Here is a 23,939-nt window from a genome sequence, read left to right as displayed (position 1 = left end):
TCTCTCCCTCTCTCCCCCTCCCCCTCTCCATTCCCACATGAGCACCTTACCTGTTTCTGCCTGTTTGAATCAAAGCTCTCTCTCGCCATTGGACAGCAACATGGTCATGTGACCCAGTCCCAGCGTGGTCCTGTCTCCTGTGTGCAGTCCAGGATTTTCCCATGGGAGCAGCAGTGTGAGAGAGCGAGACGGCCAACGTCTGCGTGTGAGTCAGTGCGACTGTTTTTCCCCGTGTCCCCCACCCCCAGGTCGCAGTCTCACTCTCGCTGTCTCCCAGGCTTCCTCAGAAAGGCTCTGTTGACTGAACCCTCACGTAGCCCCAGTCCACTGCTCACATCTCAGACGCGACTGTGATGGTGTCTGCGGGATCGCTGGGTTCCACCGGGCCGGCCACTTGTCACATCTTCCTTACCAGATGACTATCATTGTTGGACTTTTTTAACGTCTGCCTCTTGTGTAGATAGGATTCCAATTAGTTTCTTATGCAAGTCCCATGAGTTATTCTGAACAAGGAGGTCCATGTGGAAAGGGAGGGGCCCGCTACAGCAGTATACCTCTGACAGACCCTCTCTCTGGATCCCACACACATACAAGTGTGTGTGTGTGTGTGTGTGTGTGTGTGTGTGTGTGTGTGTGTGTGTGTGTGTGTGTGTGTGTGTGTGTGTGTGTGTGTGTGTGTGTGTGTGTGTGTGTGTGAGAGAGAGGAGAAACTAGCTTGCGTGCATGGTTCTCAAGGCAAACACATAAAGGGTGTATAAGGTGGCAGTTCTGGGATAAGCTCTGTGTGTGCTGAGCAGGTTTTGACTTGCTCTGGCATGGGAAACACAGGAGTTGGGTAAATAGTTGCTGGTATTTTCACTGTGCTGCCACCGCTCTGTCTGTCTGTGTGTGTGTGTGTGTGTGTGTGTGTGTGTGTGTGTGTGTGTGAGAGAGAGAGAGAGAGTGGGGGAGAGATTGAAGAGATCGTTCAAGGTGGAATTATGAGAACGCTAGAGTGAACACTAAGGGGTTGCAAAGGGCACCTGTGACTTTCTCACAAACACACGTGCCTGGATCTTTCCATACCTGGATCTTAAACACCTCTGTCACACACACACACACACACACACACACACACACACACACACACACATGTGATCTTTGCATGCCATCCATCTGCAGGCTTAAACACACACTTCCCACAGCCTGTCTCTGCTGTCTGTCTATATTAAATTCCAGCTGACTGAAATATAAATACCAGCTCTGATGTTTCAACAGTCAGCATCAGAGCTGGTATTTATATTTTGAATGTGTGTGTGTGTGTGTGTGTGTGTGTGTGTGTGTGTGTGTGTGTGTGTGTGAGTGGGAGTGGGGTGTTGTTAGGAGCGGCGGTTGTCGTCATGAAGAGGACCACGCATTTGACACAAAAGCAACATAGGGATGTGAACTTCACATAGGCCAAATTCATTCCTGACCTCACACCCACCGGTTTGTGTGTGTGTGTGTGTGTGTGTGTGTGTGCGCGCGCGTGTGTGTGTGTGTGTGTGTGTGTGTGTGTGTGTGTGTGTGTGCGTGTGTGTGTGCGCGCGTGTGTGTGCGCGCGTGTGTGTGTGCGTGTGTGTGTGTGTGTGTGTGCGCGTGTGCGTGTGTGTGAGAGAGAGAGAGAGAGAGAAAGAGACAGATCAGACTCGGTTCACAGATTCAGTCTCCAAGTCCTCCACCTTGTTGTTGGGTTAGCTCTGTTTGTGTGTAAACTGTAGTCATTCAGTGGGTTTGTCTGTTTCTCCAAGCCACATGGATAATGCTCCCTCCCTGAAGTGTGCGCCCTCGATGACATGTGCGCCCTCAGTGAAGTGTGCTCTGTCTTCTCTGTGGTTGCTGGTATGATTAAGCTGGAAGCTGAAGGTGCCTTGCCCTATACCACACCTTCTTAACCTTTTCCCCATCTCGCTGTTGTGTGTTGTCCTGTTTAGGCGTGCAATAATGACGAATACTTGATGGTGCCTCAGGAAGTCGTGACTCAGATGATGCGGGAGAGAGGTTAGTGAACCGTATGCCGTCTGCACACTAGTGGCTCTGGAGACACTACCATTACCATGTGTCTGTTCCACTGCTCGACAGGCATGTTGGGACTGCATTTCCTCTTCTGTAATGGGGTTTCTGAGTTTGCAAAACTCTACCTCTCTGTCTCGCGCTCCTTCCTCAATCTCTGTCACCACCATTTCATTGAACCGCTAAATCAAAACATTTGAACGGAGCCTTTCACACTTTCACCTGGAGAGCTGCTCTCCCCCCCCCCCCTTTGCTTCCACTCCCGAATCAACTTCTGCACCACTTTGCTGGTTTTAAACATGCCACACTGTCTCCACAACCAGGCTTGCTGCCGCACACTCCACACACGCAGGACGACTGGCAGAACCAGGCAATCTCCAGCAGGCGGAGTCCGTTGGAGGGTCCAGAGTTCCGCCCCCGTTGCCGATGGGCGCCGTCCTCCGTCCTGGACCCCAAGACCTGCAGAATCCGTGGAGATGTCCTCGTTCGGTTGGAGGTCGTGCCCCCGGGTCTGGTTCCCCGCATACCGGAGTACTTCGTCTGCACGGGTTGCGGGAAGGTGTTCTGGGAGGGGACCCATTTTGACCATGTGGTGTCGCAGTTCCAGGATGTTCTGCACGTGTCGGATGGAGGCCCGTCTGGTCCGCCTGATGTTGGGGAGGGGATGTGTGGCTGAAGGTTTTAATGTGTCCATTCTTTCCGAGTTGTTTTTTTTAAGGAAATTTTGACTCTTGTTACGGGTTCGTAACCAGACCGTTATTGTTGGTTTTCTGTTGTGCAAAGGCACCTTGTTTGTTTTATTCGCAGCGGAGCCCAGAATGGTACAGAAGACCCTCCTCAAATGGAGATGTTTTTCTTTTGGATTGTTGGTGCCACTGTCCCATTTATAGTCCTCGTCCCACTGGGAATGTTCTGTAACTGGTTAATGGTGTCATTGGAAAACTGCGCTGTTGCTTTGATGTTCACACCCACATGTTCAGGATGACTTTAATAACAGACTTTGCATATGGCATGTTTGTCTGCTCATACTGCGTTAACGACATCTCTAACACCTTCCTGCTTTTTTACCTTTTGATGCTTGTTATCTTACTCCTTGTGTAAATAATATTTGACTTCAGCAAAGGCATGCCTGCCCATGTGCTGACCGTCTGGTTCTGGACGGAACCACACTAGAGCGGAGTAACTAAACATGTTGTAATTACAGAGAGCTTTTCAAACGGTCATGATGAAGCCGCCAGTGCTGCTCCAGATAAGTAATGTTTTAGCTCCAGGTCGATGAGGGCTCACTTTCACAAAGCTGTGAAGACACCATGCCTGCTGATTTTTGCTCGGATTGTCTATTCTAACCTGATTAATTTTGTGGAAAACCATTATATGTATAAACACCTGTTATATTAAAAAGCAATTAAACTCCATGTTCATCCTGCTTGTCACACCTCATCTTTAACAACTGTGTTTTATAGCCATTCCTGAGATGCTCAGAAGAGTTTTGGCATGTTCTTAGCAACAGCTGAGAAAGAAATCATGATCTAGGTAAAATCCTCCCTACATATTAATTAGTGGACCCCACGTATTAATGAATCATCTATTTTTAATGTAAAATTTACTTTAGTATCAAAACCAAAAGAGTCTGGAGAGCATGGACCCCTGGTGGTGTTTATAATCACAGGAGCTAAAAATAAATAAATAAACCTTTACGAGTCCTACACCGTTGTGTCCAGCACAGGTTATACCACAACAGAGTATTCCAATCTTATCACTTTACAGGGTCATTCATTACAAGGTAGTTTACACATTAAATAGATAAATGCCCCCACACAGAAATGACACTGGGATATTTAGTATAGTATACATTCAGAAGTATGTTTGTTATTTAGCTGTTGATTTATCTGTATGTATTCCCACAGAAAAGGTTTGATTTCGTTTTACACTCAGAAGGGCATTCAAGATAACGTTTCATGTGCCTAGAACCCAGTTGTCTAAACCTTGGTCAGTGAATCACATGCACTTCTGACAGGACGGAAAAAGCAGAAATCTAAGTTTAATATCGATTTGTGTTACAGTTACATAAAACTTCCATACAAAAGCAGCCCAGCTGAACTGAATCCAAACAGGCGTTTGGCATGAGTCTCGCCAGGGTGTTGTGTGAGCTTCAAAACAGGATGGGCTGCATAGATTCCTTCACTGTGTGTGTGTGTCTGAGAGAGAGAGAAAGTGTGTGTGTGTGTGTGTCGCGCATGCCCTTTAGAGACTCAGCAGAGCAATCTGCATATGCTTTTTCATAAATCCGCGTGTACTGAACATAAATTTCTAAGTATTTACTGAAACTGTATCGTGGTGTCCACGTTTGCGTTCATTTGAAATAATCTTGTGTTCCTGCCCTTGTCGGCTTGCAGCAGGAGCTACAGACTACCCTGGCTTTTCTGCAGCGCTGTTATTCGATCCCCGTTCTTTCTTTGCTGGGAAGAAAAGCTCGCCTCTTTCCCACGCTCTTGCAACACGTGGTGCTGGGGCTGAATTGGGCTCCCAAGCCCCGCCCTGCGCTGAGACGTCACGCCAGCTTCGCAGAATCCCGGCCTGTGACTCAGAGGCGCCGCCCATCTGCTCCTCTTCCCGCCCGCCCCTTTCTCTCGCGCTCGTCTGGTTCGGGCGCCAAAATCCGTCGGCACTGGTATGCTGGCTGATCATTAAAACAACTTCCCTGCGTGCCTGAGGTCTGGAGAAATGCCTCCACGCAGCCTAGAAAAAAACCTAAACAAAATGTACGTCCTGTCAACGGCATTATGAACGCTACTCCGTGTAACCGCTGTATATTGTGATGAGATTTAAACGTACTTCACCATCACCTTATGTCATGTATTAATCTTTGATGACACGTGGGTACACGCGTGTCCGGTACAAATAACGGACACGCCACCTGTTCAATTAAGTTTGGCAACCTGTGCTGAATTTTTAATTGCGCATCACTGGCCTTGGGCCTGAAGGGGTAGCGATCGACTGGCGTCCTCCGAGCCGAGGCTCTTTCGCGGGCTTCGGGTTCTGTGGAATGCGAGTCAAAACGACAAACTCGCGTGAACTACGGTGCATCTGACACTCTACGCGCGAGCTATTCTGAGCGACGAAGCAATCCACGAGATGCTGATCAGCTTGCTGTTTTTATGTGCGCCTACACAGCGCCTTATAAGTCTTCTGTGCGGTTTATATCTGGATGCGAGTCGCAAATAGACTGAATTGTTCTATCTGTTCTACTGTATTAAGAAATTCGATTTGAAGTGTATAATTCTATTGTGTAGCGGCTGAAACGGTGCAAAAAGTTATAATAAATGCCAGTCTCGTCCGTAGGCCTTCCGTGTGGGAGTAAATTGAGTGATTGGGCACCGTAGGAGAGCTCGCTCGCTGTAGACGTTTCTTCCTGCTCTGAACATCCAGCAGCGGCGGACGCACATACAGACCTTGGCCTGTGTGATTATCGGACCGGTGGTCCAGCCCTTGCTTGGCAGGTCTAGGCGGCTCAGTCTTGCCAAAGTGATCATTGTCTCACTGGTCGACACTTTGGAAAGAGAGTAAGAATACACGGTCTATGACCAGGGCTGCGCAGACCAGTGATTCACGTTTTAAAGTTATTTTCATGACATATTCAAATACTGACAGTGTTGTAGCATTGTATACGTCTACCACGTGTTAATTATAATGCAATAAGACCAACTCGTATTTAAGCTTAACTCTACTAAAATGGTAAATAAAAATTGTTACTTTATATGCTTTACTTTATAGTTAAATGTTATTTTATAAGTTACTTTTAACTGAACGCCTGTCTAGGTTTTGACCTAACTCAGAAGGATATTATTTTCGCACTCTATATTTAATATACACGTTTCTTGAAATGTAAAAATGTCTTCGTTAGTGTTTCTCTTCAGAGGGTCTACCGGTCTTCGCAAATTTTAGCATGTAGGCCAAACTAGAGATAAAGTATGGTCTTTATTCATGTGCACCCTGTGTAAATGCTGAGCGAGGTGGGATCTGTCCGTTAGTTAATAGTTTAACTTTTAGAACAAACGGTACGCAAAGCAGCCTTTCTGTCTGAGGTTTTACAGCTCGAACAACCTAATAAAGCAGGAAGCAAACGCCTGATTTTACTGTGGGAAACTGTCTGCATGTGAGAGCAGAGGCGGTTTTCAGAGTGTGACATCGGCTTGTTTTTTATTCTAGCTTTGAAGACCACGTACAAACGAGGCAAACGGCTCCGCTGTGCGCGGTGTGTGTGGCTTTCCACGCCAAACTGCGGCGCGTGAGGAAAGGCGAGAGCTGAGCGCTGAACTGCAGCCGTCCGGTTCCCACGGTACAACTGCCGTGCGTGTCAGTCGAAGCACGGCGCACACCTCTTTTCACTTGCACAGGAAGTCGTGCAGGCTTTGTTGTTGAAGTTCCATTGCCTGTGACTGTAACAGCTGGGATGACTGCTGCTCTGCCATGAAGTTGTATAAGGCAGTGAAACGAGTTTAGGTATTTTTATGTCCACAAATAACCTTGGGAGTCATTACTATTTCGTGCATGAGGTAAGAGACCGACGTTGGAAAATGCTAAATAAATTCTCAGATTTGGTTCCACTAAAATGTGGGTCCTCAAAAACACTGTGTAGAGGAAATAATCCTTACAATGCACACACACACATACGTATATGTAATATATAATATATGTATTATTGCTGCCCGCCCTAGTGTATCTTGTTCATAACAGAAATTGAACGACATTTAACTTAGTGGCCAAATGCTCAGCATTTTTGTAAGCCAGGTACTGTAGGCAGCCAAGCCTTCTGTTACCGTGTGCAAAAATGAACGGGGGGCTCGTATAACCGGCCAAGGAAATCGAGGAACTAATTGAGAGACATCATAGCCTATTGAGATCTGTTACGTTAACTTATTACCCGTGAATAGGTAACAGGAATTTAAAAAATCCAATTACCTCTCTGATACATATAATTAAACGAGCTTTGTTTTTTTTTCTTTCACCGCTTTATAACCTGGAAAAGGCATGAACATCTTTAAAATAATCTTAGATTGGTTCGTAAGCACTATTATTAACGTAGGCACACTTGTTCTTTTAAGCTTAATGTACCTTGGTGGAACGGGCAGCGCGTTAACGATTACGCGCTCGTATTCCGTGGGAAATTGTGGCCACACCTCTGATTACGCCTCTATCTTCAGTTTCAAGTTTATGGCCCCGCCCTAAGCCAAGACTACAGCCTATTAGCTTCGAGCAGCCCCTCCTATTCAACGACACTTGATTCTGTGGAAGCTCATTGTTATGCAAAATAGTTAATCTAAAATATACCCCTGGCGCGCAGCTCCGGGCACATATTCACTGGGACCGCTCGAGGGAGACCCAACAACGGGGCAAGCGGGAAGTGTTGCGAGTCGCCACGACCCGTCCAAACTTATACAGGCAAGTGCCAAGTTTGTGTGAACGCGATAAAAACATCTTTACAAGACGCTTAGCACTGTTTTACGTGGACATGCAGTTGCCCTCAGTGTTCTCACGAAGAATCTTCTCTCTCTGTTATCAGTCACCCTTGCGAAGCGAAGCGGTTCCGAGCGGATTCGGGAGGGGAGAAACGGACGCACGAGGACCCGTCCGAGTTTAACGACCGCTTGAAGTTCGGAGATACTGCTGCTGAAATACCTCGTGCGTGAACTCGTTTATTATTGCCATACCTGGTGCTGCTATTTCGACGACGGAACGGGAGACTTACGTCTGATGAGGCTTGGATCGTCCAAGCCCTCGTTAGGTATTTGGATTTAGCCATTAATTCAGTTTGCACACCGAGTGTGTGGTTTATTTTCTGTCCGTTTTGGGATACATAGGCTAGTCGTGTTCCTGCGGTCTCCTCCGCCGTGTCACGTCCAGAGAGCCGAAGGTTGAGACGGCGAGGCAGGCGCAGCTCGACCCCCATCTGCACCATGAGCCAGGCGGACGTGTCGACCTGCTCCGCGCCTCAGAGGGTTTTCCAGGAGGCGGTGAAGAAAGGCAACACAAAAGAGCTCCACTCGCTACTGCAGAACATGACGAACTGCGAGTTCAACGTCAACTCTTTCGGGCCCGAGGGGCAGACGGCGTTGCACCAGTCGGTCATAGACGGAAATCTGGAGCTTGTTAAACTGCTGGTGAAGTTCGGGGCAGACATTCGGTTGGCCAACAGGGAAGGATGGAGCGCGTTACATATAGCTGCTTTTGGAGGGCACCAGGACATTGTGTTATACCTCATTACCAAGGCGAAGTACTCCTCCGGCGGCCGGTGATACGCCGTTCCTTGGCAGGTAAACACGGACAGCCAGACTGTTATTAAACCTGCGCGTCAGTTATTTCATTGCTCCGCCAAATTAAGAGACGATGGCAAGTTTCCTTATACGTAAAACCAAACTGGGGGGTTGGTGTGTGTGTGTGTGTGTGTGTGGGGGGGGGGGGGGGGGGGGGGTTGTGAAGGGTAAATAGCCTTTAACTTACTGACTCGTAAGGAGTGATCTATGGAGGAGACAAGGTATATATACACATACATACACACGTTGGTACTAAAGCTTTCCCTCCCCTCGAATGTGTAAAACATCGGAATCGGATTGGGACTCGAGACTGGCCTGTGTGAACTGCAGGGGGGCAGATGGATTCGTGCTGTAACTGAAACGTGCTTTACTGGACGCATGGGCTCCAGTTGTTCAGCTGTTCACTATTATGACCATTACTGATATCTACAGAGGGTTAGCACGGCACTTGATGTTGGAAGATGGCGTATTTGAAAGGGAAAAAGTGAACTCTAGAATGAAGGCCATCGTTTATTTGACAAACACTGTTTTAAAGAACCATAAATGTGTTTTTATCAATCAAATCATTCGGCGTGTTTCAAAAAAGCGTCATTATATTCAGTGCTTTTAAAAACTATGTAATCATAATAACAACACGTGAGTTAACGTTGTTAAGTACTGTACGCGATAGCTTTACTGTGTTCTTTTGTAAAAAGTAGTCAGATGCGTCCTGCGTTCAGCTAGCAGACTGCACAGCCTGCACGAGCGTTCGAGCCAGCGCGAGCTCCGTGTGTGGCTCCTGTGTTACTAAAAGCGCTGCTTTCGATATTTGTCCAAACGTCAGGAAAGTCGCATTTGAAAACACTTTATAATCTTCTCTCAGTATTTTTTCTTATTAACACCCTGGTCATCACTGTGAATGCAGGCTGGGTTTTTATTTATGAAGGTACATTGAAATTATACATTTAAATTATGTTGTGGTTATTTTTAATAGACTAAAATCTATAGCCTAGGGTATTACTAAGCTGCTTCCGATTCACAGTAATCTACATGCTCTTCGTCCCGTGTGGAGAGTCGCGACCCCTCGCTTCTTTCATTCTCACGCTCTTCTTCACTGTGTCTGGATCTGTGTCAGCTACCTCGACTTTGAAGTGTTCAACAGGTTTTTAACCTACTGATTTGACTCTACTCAGAGTCCTACTCCCTCCCCTTCCGGACATTTCCACAAGGAGCCTTTTAAAACATATTGGCCATCAAAAGGACACCCTTTAGGACGACAGAGTGTAGATGTTTTTATTATAGACTGTTTTTGTTATTAGTTAGTTTGATATTGATCCACTGTCATCACGAATCTCTCAGTTTTCGCTTGAGAGTTTCCAACAACCAAAATTCTATCTGGTTTCTCAAGAAAGTGGTGACGTATCTTCTGCTTTTGCGTGGTAGACATTTGTAAATGTTGTAAATGTCTCAGCTGAACGCTTAATTGTGTGTTTCCATTTTTTGTTTCTTTTTATTAGTAACACAAAGTGGACTGTATCGCATGACTTAATGCAGGGAGTTTTGTTGCACAAAATACGTGGAGCCTTTTACGCCCCCTAGTGCCTGTTCGGGTAACTGCAGGAGCTGAGGCTTCAGAAGAGTTACTACTGAGCAGGACTATTAACATTGTTTTATTGAGAAGACTGTTCTGTTGCATGACTATTGCAGGGTAAAGTGACCTTTCGATTAGTTAATGTAACCCGAGAGTCATAGCACCCTGATGCTTGTTTCAATGCTGCTTTCATGTAATTTTAATTTTGGTGTTTTTTTAAACAATAGCCAACAGTGAGTGAGAGAGAGCAAATATCAGAGTAACAGATATGTTTATAAAAGTCTCCTGAATGCAGTGTGCATGTGGTTGAGTGCAAGAGACAGATTGTTTGTGTGTGTGTGTGCGCGCGCGTGCGTATGCATGCATGCATGCGTGTGCACATGTGTAAGATTATTTGAATGTGTGTATGTGAGAGGGGGAGTGTGTGTAGCATGCACACCACTGTTTGTCTGGTCATTGCTTGTCTAGACATTTGGAAAGCCTAAGAAGGGCCTGGAGTTGCAAACGAGATATTTCCCATCATCAGTTATGAACCCAATCAATATGTGTTGCATGTCTTAAACTTGATAGTTTTATTCTTTAAAAACATTTTGCACTGATGACTGTTGTTGAGTTGTTGGCTTCATGTCAACATTTTTTTTAAATAAAAAAGGAACACAATGAAACATGATTGTGTAAAAGCTCCAGGTTCTGTGTGTGTGTGTGTGTGTGTGTGTGTGTGTGTGTGTGTGTGTGTGTGTGTGTGTGTGTGTGTGTGTGTGTGTGTGTGTGTGTGTGTGTGTGTGTACATGTCTGAATATATGTAAGTAATGCTGACATGGTGGGATACTTCCCTGAAGAGATCTCCTGAAGATGAGGGCAGTACTCTACGTGATGGGGAGATCATCGTAAGCAGATACGTTGCACACTGTGGATATTTTTGTTCATTTTGTCATAACATTTATGACATGAGGGAGAATCAGCCTGCTGTGTGGAAGTGCAGGACCGGCTCACTGTTCTGGTTTCTTTTTCTTTTTGTGGACCAAGTAGTTTTGCCTTGTGCCTCCAGTGAGAGTTTTCAGTTCTGGGCGACGCAAATGTTTCAATTTGGTTGGAGCTTTTGTCATTCATGTGTTTTTTTTTTTTTTTTTTTTTTTTTCTGAACGTTTGTAACACTGTGATTTGTTTGTGGTCAGATGACAAAGTGCTGTAATATGTTTTGTACGTTTGTGTACAAGCCAGTAAAGAAATCATTAAACTTTCTCTAAGGAGTTCTTGTGATTAACTCTGACTGTCTCTCTCTCTCTGTCTGTCTGTCTTTGAGTAAGCTGTGGTGTGAGCGTCCTTTCTGTGCCAGATCCTGTCCAGATTCTGTCTGTCTCTCTTTCTCCCTCTCTCTCTTTGTCCACATTCTGTCTCCTTTTGTCATTTGGCCTAGGCCTTTCATATGCTGCATAAAGGAGTGCAGGGGGTTGTGGGTAATGCATAGCCTTCCTCTTCTGTGTGGTTTTATGTTAACTGTGTGGGAAGAGAGTCTTGTCCATGATGCACTGGTACAGGACTGTTGAAGACACCCTACCACCAGCCACCCAGTCACACCCCACCCACCCAGTCACACCCCACCCACCCAGTCACACCCCAGCCACCCAGTCACACCCCACCCACCCAGTCACACAGTCACACACCCAGTCACACCACCAGCCACCCAGTCACACCCCACCCACCCAGTCACACCCCACCCACCCAGTCACACCACCAGCCATCCAGTCACACCACCACCCACCCAGTCACACCACCACCCACCCAGTCACACCACCACCCACCCAGTCACACCCCAGCCACCCAGTCACACCACCACCCACCCAGTCACACCACCACCCACCCAGTCACACCACCACCCACCCAGTCACACCACCACCCACCCAGTCCCTGTGCTCTCCACGTGCCCCAGGATCACGTCCCATGTGCTGCAGCCTGACCCTTCTCCTTTCACTGGGCAGTGTTAGAACACACACTGACCCCTTGAGAGTGCCCAGCTGATCACAGAACCTTGTAGGGGGGCAGAAACCAGCACCCACCTGCTGCCACGCACACAGCTCTTGATCCATCAAACGTGTGACACTAACATAAAAACTCCAGCGGCTTTGAGTTGCCTGGAAAGCAGTTTGACGATATTCATGCATCACTTTTGTCTTTTGGTCAGGTGAGCGTTATATAAGTGTATTTTGTACAGCTTCCCTTAAACCGTGGCCATACAGAAGACTGGGCAGGTATCTGGAGCTCCCAGCATGCATTTGGTGCCAACCCACCTCCTCAGTCTGCAACGCCCCCCCCCCCCCCCCCAAGCTGGAGCAGGATGTTATTGTTGAATTGGATTTCCATTGTCCAGCGGTTGGGTTGGCTGCCTTCCCAGAATGCAACAGAGAGGGCCCCTAATAGATCCTTCATGTGCTTTAGCGTCGACATTCAGAAGAGCAGGAATTTGGAAATGATTTTAGCAGAGAAGTCTCTTCACTGCCCCCCAAATCCAAAAGAGAGAGATTAAATTTGGGTCAGTGTGAAAAAGATTCTCTCTGTCTCTGCCTCACATAGACAGAAATATTAATTGACAAGACAGTAAGTGTGAGAGAGTGTGAGTGAGAGTGCGCATGTACGTGTGTCTGCGTGCATGAGTGTGCGTGTGTGTGCTTGCGTGTTCCGTTTTCTTGATGGTTTGCTGCTGTGTGATGGTCTGCTTCATATTGCTGCTGTTCTGATAGTCCACACATGCAGCCCACAGATCGCTGTCTCCAGCCCAGCTTGCCCCAAGGTGTGACCCCCCCCCCCCCCCCTCTGCAGCCTCTCCCAGGGCGCAGATGGACGGCTCTGCACCACTGAACAGTGTCCAGAACACAGCCCAGCAAAACATTGAGATTGTATTAAGTGAATTTGATTTCTGGAGCATGGCAGTGTTGAGGCAGTGAGGGTTACTACTCTCTGGTACAAGGGAGAGCAGAGACAAGCTCCACCCACAGCCCCAGAGACACACCCACTCACTCACCCAGCCGAGCCCTGTCTAGGGTCAGGACTGTTAGATCAAGGGGAAAACAAGACACTTGAGACAGGACAGAAACATGGACCCAGCACGTGATAACGGACACTAGAGGTGTGTGTAAAGTACCATTCATAACTGATTGTGCGGAAGTGAATACAGATTCAACAAGAACACAGGTGTGTTTACACACATGCACGCTTATGCACACGTACACACATGCATGCATATGCACACACACATGCACATAGTGAGGAAAATAAGTATTTGAACACCCTGCAACTTTGCAAGTTCTCCCACTTCTCCCACAATTTTCATCTGAGGTGCAAGTCCACTGTGAGACATTTTTAGACAATCTAAAAAAAATCAGACATCACAGTGTATGATTTTTAAAATAATTTATTTCTGTGTTACTGCTGCAAATAATTATTTGAACACCTGCTATTCAGTAAAAAAAAAAGACCTGTTATTCCACCTCTAAAAAGTCCACATCCACTCCACTTATTATTCTAAATTAGAAGCACCTGTTTGAGGTCATTAACTGCATAAATACACCTGTCCACCTCAGTCAATTGGTAAGACTCCAACGATTAACATAGCTAAGACTAAAGAGACAAAATTGTACTGGGACTATTGCTCTGGGGCTCCATACAAGATCTCACCTTGTGGAGTACCAATGATCCTATGAAAGGTGAGGAATCAGCCCAGAACTACACGGGAGGAGCTGGTCAATGACCTGAAGAGAGCTGGCACCACTGTTTCCAAGGTTACTGTGGGTAATACACTAAGACATCATAGTTTAAAGTCAAGAATGGCACGGAAGGTTCCCCTGCTTAAATCAGCACACGTCCAGGCCCGTCTTAAGTTTGTTCATGACCATTTGGATGATCCAGAGCAGTCATGGGAGAAAGTTCTGTGGTCAGATGAGACCTAAATAGAACGTTTTGGTCTTAATTCCACTCGCCGTGTTTGGAGGCCAAAGAATGATGAGTACCATCCCAAAAACAACGTCCCTACTGTGAAGCATGGGGGTGGAAGCATCATGCTTTTGGGGTGTTCTTCTGCACATGGGACAGGATGACTGCACTAGAGATGATGTCCATCTAGTGCATGGTGGTGTACCGTAGTGTACTGAAGTGTGCGGTGGTATATCATATTGTGCTTTGGTGTACTGTAGTGTACCCAACTGTGCGGTTGTGTACTATAGTGTTCCGTAGTGTACCTTAGTTTGCCGCATTGTACCATAGTGTGCTGTGGTGTGTTGAAGTGTATTGTGGTATGGTGTATTTTTGTGGTGTATTGTAGTGTTTTGTGGTTTATCATGGTGTATTGTGGTATGGTGTTCTGTGATATGATGTATTGTAGTGTACTGTGCTATGGTATATTATGGTGTATTGTAGTGTTTTGTGCTGTATTGTGGTGTACTGTAGTATGTTGACTAGCCCCCCCATTTCGATGGCTTATGAAAAGGTTCTAGCCACCAAAAGGACATCATGCAGTGTGACAGTATGATTGTGACCGTGACAGATTTCAGTCTGACAACTTTGTTTTCTGATAAAAAAAAAACACCAACCCAGTAATGTGGTATGGTGTATTATTGTGGTGTATACCCAGTAATGTTGGAGATGGACTCCTGCATACTGTAGCTCTAAAACATCAGCTGGAACCTGCTTGTGAGGAAGAGGCCCAGTGAGGGTCTGGCCGAATGAGGATGGATCGAGCCCAATGGTACGCTGGTCCAGTGAAGAGCTGGTCCAGTGAGGTTCAGGCCCAATAAGGAGTGTGTGGAGTTATGCGGTATGTTAGTGTGTGTGGAGTTGGGGTACGTGCTAGTGTGTGTGGAGTTGTGGTATGTGTTAGTGTGCTTTAGCGTGGGGTGTGTAGGCTATGAGTGTGTGGAGTTGTAGTATGTGTTAGTGTATGTGAAGTTGTGGTATATGTTAGTGTGGGGTGTGTGAGTGTGTGGAGTTGCGGTACGTGCTAGCGTGTGTGTGGAGTTGCGGTACGTGCTAGCGTGTGTGTGGAGTTGCGGTACGTGCTAGCGTGTGTGTGGAGTTGCGGTACGTTCTAGCGTGTGTGTGGAGTTGCGGTACGTTCTAGCGTGTGTGTGGAGTTGCGGTACGTTCTAGTGTGTGTGTGGAGTTGCGGTACGTTCTAGAGTGTGTGTGGAGTTGCGGTACGTTCTAGAGTGTGTGTGGAGTTGCGGTACGTGCTAGTGTGTGTGGAGTTTTGGTATGTTGCGAACAAACGGACCCTGAATTAATACCAATAAAACAATGTAATGTTTGATTAGTCTGTCTCTGTTCACAAATCAGGCTGTGATTTGTCCATCACCACATAAAATGATCATGAAAATGCCACAATTTAGTGCTGTTAACAATTTCTTAATTGAGATAGTGAGGGACCTTAAATAATCTTCATGCAGCCTTGACCTACCTTCCTAAAGAATGTGTTTCAGTCAACAGCAGGTGACATACTTCAGATAAACACTTCACTCCTATCGGGTGTTTTTCCTGATGCACTGAAAACCGCAGTGCTGAAGCCTCTGGTAAAAAAGAAAAACTTTCCCAAATCTACCATTTCGGAAAATAATTGAGAGAATCGTCTTCAAGCAACTATCCGCAAGTGGCTGTCTAGTCAAAATTTCAGTCAGGATTTCGACAGTAGCCTACTGCAACTGGTCTAATTAAGATAAATAATGACATTCGTCTGAACACAGATTCAGGGAAGCTGTCTGTTCTACTACTGCTTGACCCCAGTTCAGCCTTTCATACTGTGGATCACAACATTCTTATAGATAGACTAGAGAAGTGGGTTGGTCACTAACTAGATGGGTGAAAACTTTCTACAGTTGAATAAAGATTAAACAGAAATGATTATATTTGGTAATAGCAATGAAAGACTAGCTGCCGACGAGAAAATTCTAAAGAACTTGCTTGTAACCTAGGCATACTAATAGATTGATCTCAGTTTAGAAGTCACATGAATTCAGTAACTAAGTCAGAGTTTTATCATCTTAAGAACATTAACACCTTGAAGTCTATCCTGTATTGTACTGATAGCCAGTTTAAGATCTTAAGGATGTGGGTGATCTGATAACATCCTAGTGAAGACTCTAGCAGCTGCATTTTGAATCAACTGTAGCTGTATGTCTTTTTTGGGAGTCCTGTTAGGAGGCCATAACAGTAATCAACCCTGCTACAGACAAAAGCATGGATAAGTTTTTCAAGATCTGGTTTCGTGAAGAAATCTCTGATCTTATTAATACTGGTCTATAAATCACTTAATGGTGTAGGACCAGTGTATCTATCTGATATGCTGCAGAGCTATGAGCCAGGCAGAAATCTTGGGTCACTAGGAACTAATCAGTTAGTCCTGCCCAAGGTAAGAACTACGCATGAAGAGGCAGAAATTAGCTATTATGCTGTTTCTAAATGGAACCAGCTGTTCGAAGAACTCCAACATTAGATGTTTTTAAAGCCAAGATGAAAACTGGGCCAGGCTTTTGGTTGGAAATTGTTTTGTAGGTACCGAAAATGTAGCTTGTTTTATTTATCTTACGCTTATTCTTATTTTCTTATTTTACTTTCTCTCAATTTACTGTTTTCCAGTTTATTTGATCTTTTTATTTGTAAATATATTTATTTATTTATTAGTATTATCTTTATTCTTTTATCTTAATCTTATTTTAATTTCTTTAAATTCATTTTCATTCATTTAGCTTTTTTTTAACAGGACTGTACTTCTACAGTGTTAAAAGGGCTGTTCTTCTACAGTGTTAACGGGGCTGTTCTTCTACAGTGTTAACGGGGCGGCTGTTCTTCTACAGTGTTAACGGGGCGGCTGTTCTTCTACAGTGTTAACGGGGCGGCTGTTCTTCTACAGTGTTAACGGGGCGGCTGTTCTTCTACAGTGTTAACGGGGCGGCTGTTCTTCTACAGTGTTAACGGGGCTGTTCTTCTACAGTGTTAACGGGGCTGTTCTTCTACAGTGTTAACGGGGCTGCTGTTCTACAGTGTTAACGGGGCTGCTGTTCTACAGTGTTAACGGGGCTGTACTTCTACAGTGTTAACGGGGCTGTTCTTCTACAGTGTTAACGGGGCGGCTGTTCTTCTACAGTGTTAACGGGGCGGCTGTTCTTCTACAGTGTTAACGGGGCGGCTGTTCTTCTACAGTGTTAACGGGGCGGCTGTTCTTCTACAGTGTTAACGGGGCGGCTGTTCTTCTACAGTGTTAACGGGGCGGCTGTTCTTCTACAGTGTTAACGGGGCGGCTGTTCTTCTACAGTGTTAACGGGGCGGCTGTTCTTCTACAGTGTTAACGGGGCGGCTGTTCTTCTACAGTGTTAACGGGGCGGCTGTTCTTCTACAGTGTTAACGGGGCGGCTGTTCTTCTACAGTGTTAACGGGGCTGTTCTTCTACAGTGTTAACGGGGCTGTACTTCTACAGTGTTAACGGGGCTGTTCTTCTACAGTGTTAAAAGGGCTGTTCTTCTAAGCTGCTCTTGAAAAGCTAATGAACTGAAATAAATAATTTTAATATTTAAGAACTTAAATTACTTCAACTGTGAACTGACATCTGTTCTTAGACCTCCAACAATGTTTATCTGTAAAATTTGCACGAGTAGACTGCTTTGTGTTTTTGGACAGAGAGGTGCTGGGTGTCTGATATCCATCAGTCTACTGCTTTCACTGCTGTATCTACTCCAGGAAGAGTCGACCATATTCAGTAGGTGTATCACCATATAAGTAATAGCTTGTGAGAAACAAAGTCTAATGCGTTCCATGGAAATTTGTGTGTGTGTGTGTGTGTGTGCTCATGTGTTAAAGAGAAATGAACCTTCTATGAGCTGACTGCTTTGATCCTATCCAGTGGTCTGAATCTGTTGCTTGCCAACCAAACACACCCTCTCTCTCTCTCTCTCTCTCTCTCTCTCTCACACACACACACACACACACACACACACACACACACACACACACACACCAGTCCTCTTCCCACACCACTGACTGGCCTGGTCTCCTTTCACACCCAAACCACAGAACTGCAGAACATGACTACAGATCTGCCCCAGCTGCTAACCTCAAACATGCATATTCTAGGACACGCATGTGCTAGGACACGTACGTGTGTGTGTCTGTGTACACTTGTGTGCAAAATAAATGAAACTAAATGTATTTAAACGTAAATGTGTACAAACTAAAAAACAAAACTGGATGGAAACTACAGTGTGTGTGATGAGTGAGATGTGGCTTCGTCAGTTTCAGTATTAGCAGTCATGGATGGACTAGGGTTTGGGGCTGAGCTGAATGTGAAGGCGTGTATGTGTGTGTATATGTGAGTGCGTGTGTGTGTATACATGTGTATGTGAGAATGTGTGCACATGTGTATATGTGAGTGCGTGTGTATGTGAGTGCATGTGTGTGTATGTGTGCGTGTGTATATATTTGAGTACGTATCAGTGTATATGTGCGTGGGTATGAATGTGTGCGTGTATGTGAGTGTGTACGTTTGTTTGTGTGTGTGTATATGTATGTGTGTGTATATGCGTGTACGTGAGTGTGTTTGTGTGTGGGTGAGAGAGAGAGAGAGAGAGAGCACGAGAGCGAGAGCGCAGGTGATGTGGCCCCGGCCGGAAGGTCACAGAAACTCGTCAGTTCCTTTCCTGTCCGGATATTCCCACAGCATTCTCTCTCCAGTCTTGCAGACTGAGAACGCTGGGAAGCTGCAGGGCAGGAAGACGGGTCGGGACGCTGGGACTTGGCCCAGAAACTCTAGCCTTTACCTATATCCTGCCATTAACAATCATCACACACAACTCTAAGGTGGTCCCAAATCAGCAGGCCTACTGAGTAACTGTGCCAGCGCTCAGGCTCCAGCTGTAGACTGCCCTCTGCTGGACACTGCTGGTATTTCCACAGCAGGGAAGTGCACTGAAGGAAGCAGGACACTGCGAGATGGGTGGAGAAAAGCTCTGTTTATTCAGATCAGCCCAGCTCAGTGTATTCAGCCCAGCTCAGTGTATTCCGCTCAGCTCAGTTTATTCTCTGTGGCAGCTCACTTCAGTTGACTTTGAGAAATTCCTCCTCACCTGACAGCAGAAACACAGGAGCAGGATGAGGCCATCGTTTCACTGCAACATTTTCACCAGTGGCTTCACTTATAACGTGCACAGTGTGTGTGTGTGTGTGTGTGTGAGTATATTTGTGTGTTTATGTGCATTTATAAATTCTGTTCTGTAAATGTTCATTTTAATGATTGTTCCTGACTTTTTTGTGAAACACACAACTGGGTGTGCGTGATTGCCATGGTTACCGTCTCTGGTCACTCCGCAGTACTCCTCGCACTCCTTCTGGGTGTAGAACTTGTTGCCGTTTCCGTGGCAGCCACCGTACTTGAAGGCCACACACTTGCCAACTGTGGCGTTGAAGGCCCAGAGGTGCACAGCACTGTTGCAGGGGCCCGCGTCCATCGGCAACCTGCAGGCAGCTGTACGGCACAAGAGGGGTCACCACCTTCATCACCATCATACAAATAAACCTTGTCCAAAAACAGCCGGCACACCGGGAGCGTGGCAGCCTCACCCTCTGAGCGACACGTCTGCAGACACTCTTTCTCGCTTTCAAAGTTGTTCTGGTTGCCCATGCAGCCGCCATACACAAACTGCTGGCAGGCCATCAGGGAGGAGTTGTAGTAGAAACGCTGAAGCATCCCGAAACAGGGCCCAGAATCATGAGCAGCAGTGCAGGCCTCTGCACACACACGCACGCACGCACGCACGCACGCACGCACGCACGCACACACACACACGCACACACACACACACACACACGTGTATACATACACACACACACACACACGCACACACACACACACACACACACACGTGTACACATACACACGTAATAAAATCAAATCAGATTTATTGTCACATCACCAGAGTACAGGTACACCGGTGAGTGAAAATCTTGTGTGCGAGTTCCACAATTTGCAGTGCCAATATTTACAATAATATGTATTAATTACAAACAATTAAGCTAGTGTATTTACATTAAAAACTTACTCTGTAGTCATTAAAATAAAATAAGTATTGTTCTAAGTTTTTGATATCTACAATGTATTAAATATACATGATATTGCACAGTGAATGGAGATTAATATAACGGGTTATGGATATTATAATGCTGTGTAGATGTGCCAGTGGTCACAGTGAGATATGATGCTGTAGTGATGTCAGAGCAAGGTATGGAGTGAGTATATGACACGCACCAAGCATGCACACACATGCACACACGTACACACACGCACATGCACACACGTACACACATGCACACACGTACACACACACGTACACACGTACACACACTTGCACACACACACACACACACACACATGCACACACGTGCACACACGTGCACACACGTGCACACACGTGCACACACATGTACACACATGTACACACACAATGCACATGCATACACAAAGAACACTACACTCATATACAGATGCATACTCACACATACAGATAAATGCACACAGACAGAAAAACACATACAGGCGCGTGCACACACACACACACACACACACACACACACACACACACACACACACACACACACACACAGTGAACAAAGGTGCAGAAATGCAAGCAGATGAGACAGAACCAGCGGTCGTGGCCCACCTGCTCCACGGAACATGGGCATCTCCCCACCAGAACCTTCCTCCACGCCCGGCAACGCCACAGTTCTCCGCGACCTCGGCTAGATCAATCAGGACAGAGCACACGGAGCATCATTGGACTGGTCAGGATAACTGCACACACTGCATTGCTACTGACTCGGTTTATCAGGACAGGACAAACCACCTGCTCGACTTCACTGAGATTTGGGGTCTGAGCTGTTTCAGTGGTTGTCTGAAGAGCCCCCCTAGCGCGCGGTATCTGACAGGCCCATACAGGGCAGCGTTTACGCCTCTTCTAAACAGGCTGGCTTTGGGCCCCCAACAGAGGGGCTCTCCCCCGCTGCTGACCAGTACACACAGCTCTGAGCTAGCCTCACCATTGGGTTTTTTTTATTACTGAACCCGAACATTTCTAGCAATCAATGAGTCAGGTTGTGAATGACCCAGTTACCCAGTTTACCCAGTTTACCTTTGTCTCAGGCTGTGGGATCGTCTGCTGCCCTGGAACACAGTCACCTGAGGACAGAGAGAGAGAACAAAGGAACTAGTGAAGTCATGTGCTTTTACATTTCCTGTGTGTGTGTGTGTGTGTGTGTGTGTACCTTTGTTCTCTTTAATGGAGATGGTATCTGCGCTCATTCCCTGCTCAGCCACCAGAGTCTTGAAATCTTCTATTAGGGTGGGCCGCAGCTCCCTGTTACGACCTGTGGGGGGCCATACCAACCAAAACCTCAATACTACTCTGGTAGGCCTCTTATAACTGGTTCTTGCTGTCCTGGCATTGCACTGGCACTGCCTTTTAGTATCTGCTCCAAGTCACCAGAAGGTGTGTCAAAGTACAGAAGAGCAGACCAGTTGGCCGAGCTGGTGCTCTTCACTGGTGGAAACAATCGGCGCCGTCCTCACGGCAGCGATGGAGCGAGTCAGAATGACCCCTGACCCCCTTTGTGGGTGTGAGGGCCTACTGGGTCTGCATCACTCACCGTACAGCTTCACCGATGTGGTTCTGTTGCCATGCCGCTGCTGTTTCAGCATGATGACCAGAGCATACTCGTTATAGTTGGTGTGCACGACGTAGGCGTCCACGTCAGCTGACCATTCTGGGTGGACACAGGCACACGTGACTCACTCCACTGCGCAGGCACACGTGACTTACTCCACTACACAGGCACACCCTGCAGGGGGCGTACTCACTGGTGCTGTGGTAGTAGAACCGGCCTGGGGTCTCCGTCAGCTCATAGCTGCCTGTGATCACTTTACATTCGCCATGTCTGTGGATGTAGCATCAGACAGACAGACACCTTTAAGACAGACAGACACCTTTAAGACGTCGTCCCCGCACTGCAATCCTGAGAACCAGGGTGTGCATCTAAACATGGTCAGTAATTGGATGACAATATAATACATCCTGTATAAGTACAAACACATCATTCTATCCATCTACCCATCTGTCTGTACACACACACACACCTCACATCTGATCTATCTCTGTATATGTGTGTTTGGGTGTATGTGTATGAGGGCGGTGGGGACGGGGCTGTACCTGGACATGGTGCGCTTCATGTCCAGTGTGTTCGGGGAGACACTGCGATGCAGCTCCAGGGACCCCACCGGCATGCTGCCTGTGTGTTTGCGTCTCCAGGGGCAGTTGGATGCTGAAGCAATGTCATACCATGTCCCCAAGAACTGCCACCAGACAATATGGCTGGTTTTACACGTACGTGTGTGAGTGTGTATATGTTTGTGTGTGTGTGTGTGTGTGTGTGAGAATGTGTGTATGTCAAGTCAAGTCAAATTAATTTATATAACACTTTTTACTACACATGTTGTCACAAAACAGCTTTACAATTGTATGGGTCCAGATCCCTAATGAGCAAGACAGAGGCGACAGTGGCAAGGAAAAACTGTATGAGTGTGTGTGTGAGTGTGTATATGTGTGTCTCTGTGTGTGTTGGCTTGCATGCTGGTAGTAGTTCAGGTAAAATGTAATTTGGATATTTTCCAAAGACATTCTTCAGATGCATGTCAGTGACACACAAAAATCAACTTGTCTCCAAACACTCCCGTAATCTTTGGTCAATACCACATAAGCACACACTCTGCATGCACTCTGGGTTGGACTCATATGTAAACAGACAGCTGCTGTTTTTTGATCACATGGTACACATTGACTCTGGTTACAGCCAGTCCAGCAGGGCCAAGATCAGCTATTGCAGATATTGATTAATACACATGACAGCAAACAGACTTCTACAGCTGGAACGCAGGTAAAAGCACAGAAAGCCTCGATTTCCCTGTACATTAATGGTCTGAATGTGAAGGAAGCAATTAGGTTAATGGCCTAAGCCTACATACACAAACGTTCAAAAACTAAAAACAAAGCAGAAAGAAAAAACTCCAGGGAATTCATCTAACAGCACTAGTCTTCCTAAGTGCTGGTGCTTACCTGGTCCAGGTCAAAGTTCTCCTGGGTTTGAAGTGCTGGTTCTGAGGCCAGGGGTCCAGCGTGGAAATGGTGCACGCACCCAAGAAGTAAAACCACGAACACGGTCCACATTGCTGTTTGTCTCGGGTCTGTCTGGTGTGAAGCTGTTTTGGCCAAATGAGTACAAGCACCCTCCTCTCCCTGCTCCACCTCCTGCCCCTCTCGTACAGGACACTGGCCTCCAGGGTATGTATGCTTTGGCCCCAGTGAGGGAGCAACCCAAATCAACCAAACAGAGCAAAGGTCTCCTTATCTCTGGACCAACTCATCTGTTACATCTGGTATAGGAGGATTGAAGAAAATGGATTTTAAACTTAATTTCCACTAAATCTATCTAGAGGGAGAAGGGTAGAACATAAGCCCAAATAAGGAATACTGCCCCTAACCCTGTGGAGCACGTAGGACTCATAGATAGAACTCATCGTCTAGGCCAACATGAAGACCTCTGATGATCTGCTCTGAAATGTGTGTCTAGATCTCTCCTGACGTTAGCCCTGCTGGGGCAGGAAACAGCGAAGAAACAACATCAAACATCAACCTCACCAGAACACTCATACAGAATTTTTCTTTCTTTTCTATCCTCTCTTCCTCTTGCGTGCGCACGCACACACACACACTCATGAGTGCACACACATGTGCACACACACACACACACACACACACACACACGCACACACACACACACACACACACACACACACACAGATTGATCCTTCTTCTAAAAGACTAAACCTACTTCTATTGACTTGTTGGTTATTGAGAAAGATAGTTGTAAGGTTGAGTTACTACACATAACCATCAGTTATACCCCAACCCTCACCCCATCACTTACACTCCCCTTACCCTCCA

At 46.4% G+C, this 23,939-nt stretch overlaps 3 protein-coding genes across 12 annotated transcripts in view; 2 read left to right on the top strand and 1 right to left on the bottom strand.

The window, feature by feature from the left end:
• The window catches only part of exd3 (exonuclease 3'-5' domain containing 3), a 40,006-nt gene extending 36,549 nt beyond the window's left edge, over positions 1-3,457 (top strand). For 5 of the 8 annotated variants that reach the window (XM_077019085.1, XM_077019082.1, XM_077019083.1 and 2 more), the window contains 2 exons: positions 1,953-2,019; positions 2,355-3,457. In XM_077019085.1, the coding sequence (XP_076875200.1) occupies positions 1,953-2,019; positions 2,355-2,707 (420 nt within the window). In that variant the 3' untranslated portion in view covers positions 2,708-3,457. Of the gene's footprint in view, positions 1-96; positions 206-1,952; positions 2,020-2,354 lie in introns of those variants that run through there. The other 3 variants (XR_013133615.1, XR_013133614.1, XR_013133616.1) reach the window with 2 other exon arrangements.
• A 3,111-nt stretch (positions 3,458-6,568) lies between these two features.
• Positions 6,569-11,162, top strand: nrarpa (NOTCH regulated ankyrin repeat protein a). Of its 3 annotated transcripts, none has more exons than XM_077019076.1 (3): positions 6,569-6,587; positions 7,376-7,473; positions 7,595-11,162. In XM_077019076.1, exon 3 carries the CDS (start codon positions 7,989-7,991, stop codon positions 8,325-8,327), a length of 339 nt encoding a protein of 112 aa, XP_076875191.1. In that variant the 5' UTR covers positions 6,569-6,587; positions 7,376-7,473; positions 7,595-7,988; the 3' UTR covers positions 8,328-11,162. The 3 variants fall into 3 exon arrangements, with proteins under 3 accessions (XP_076875191.1, XP_076875194.1, XP_076875193.1); XM_077019079.1 differs by lacking the exon at positions 6,569-6,587 and having other exon boundaries at positions 7,335-7,473; positions 7,595-7,713; positions 7,893-11,162; XM_077019078.1 differs by lacking the exon at positions 6,569-6,587 and having other exon boundaries at positions 7,335-7,473; positions 7,595-7,816; positions 7,893-11,162.
• A 7,721-nt stretch (positions 11,163-18,883) lies between these two features.
• Positions 18,884-23,474, bottom strand: ambp (alpha-1-microglobulin/bikunin precursor). The gene is made up of 10 exons (XM_077019072.1): positions 23,052-23,474; positions 22,149-22,291; positions 21,800-21,876; positions 21,589-21,705; positions 21,208-21,309; positions 21,075-21,121; positions 20,607-20,685; positions 19,510-19,677; positions 19,241-19,414; positions 18,884-19,016 (listed from the first exon to the last, which is right to left on the bottom strand). Exons 1-10 carry the CDS (start codon positions 23,160-23,162, stop codon positions 18,988-18,990), a joined length of 1,047 nt encoding a protein of 348 aa, XP_076875187.1. The 5' UTR covers positions 23,163-23,474; the 3' UTR covers positions 18,884-18,987.
• Positions 23,475-23,939: the final 465 nt, after the last annotated feature.

Source organism: Brachyhypopomus gauderio, chromosome 10 (genome assembly GCF_052324685.1).
Source record: "Brachyhypopomus gauderio isolate BG-103 chromosome 10, BGAUD_0.2, whole genome shotgun sequence".
NCBI classification, from domain to species: domain Eukaryota; kingdom Metazoa; phylum Chordata; class Actinopteri; order Gymnotiformes; family Hypopomidae; genus Brachyhypopomus; species Brachyhypopomus gauderio.
The sequence above is the reverse complement of the archived record's forward strand: the minus strand, read 5'-3'. Positions and strand labels throughout refer to the sequence as shown.

Coding starts and splice junctions, on each gene's coding strand:
- nrarpa (XM_077019076.1), top strand. CDS start 7,989: ATGAGCCAGGCGGACGTGTCGACCTGCTCCGCGCCTCAGAGGGTTTTC.
- ambp (XM_077019072.1), bottom strand. CDS start 23,162: ATGTGGACCGTGTTCGTGGTTTTACTTCTTGGGTGCGTGCACCATTTC. Junction 21,877..22,148: donor ATGAAGCGCACCATGTCCAG/GTACAGCCCCGT, acceptor CTACATCCACAG/ACATGGCGAATGTAAAGTGA. Junction 19,415..19,509: donor GCAGACGTGTCGCTCAGAGG/GTGAGGCTGCCA, acceptor TGTGCCGTACAG/CTGCCTGCAGGTTGCCGATG.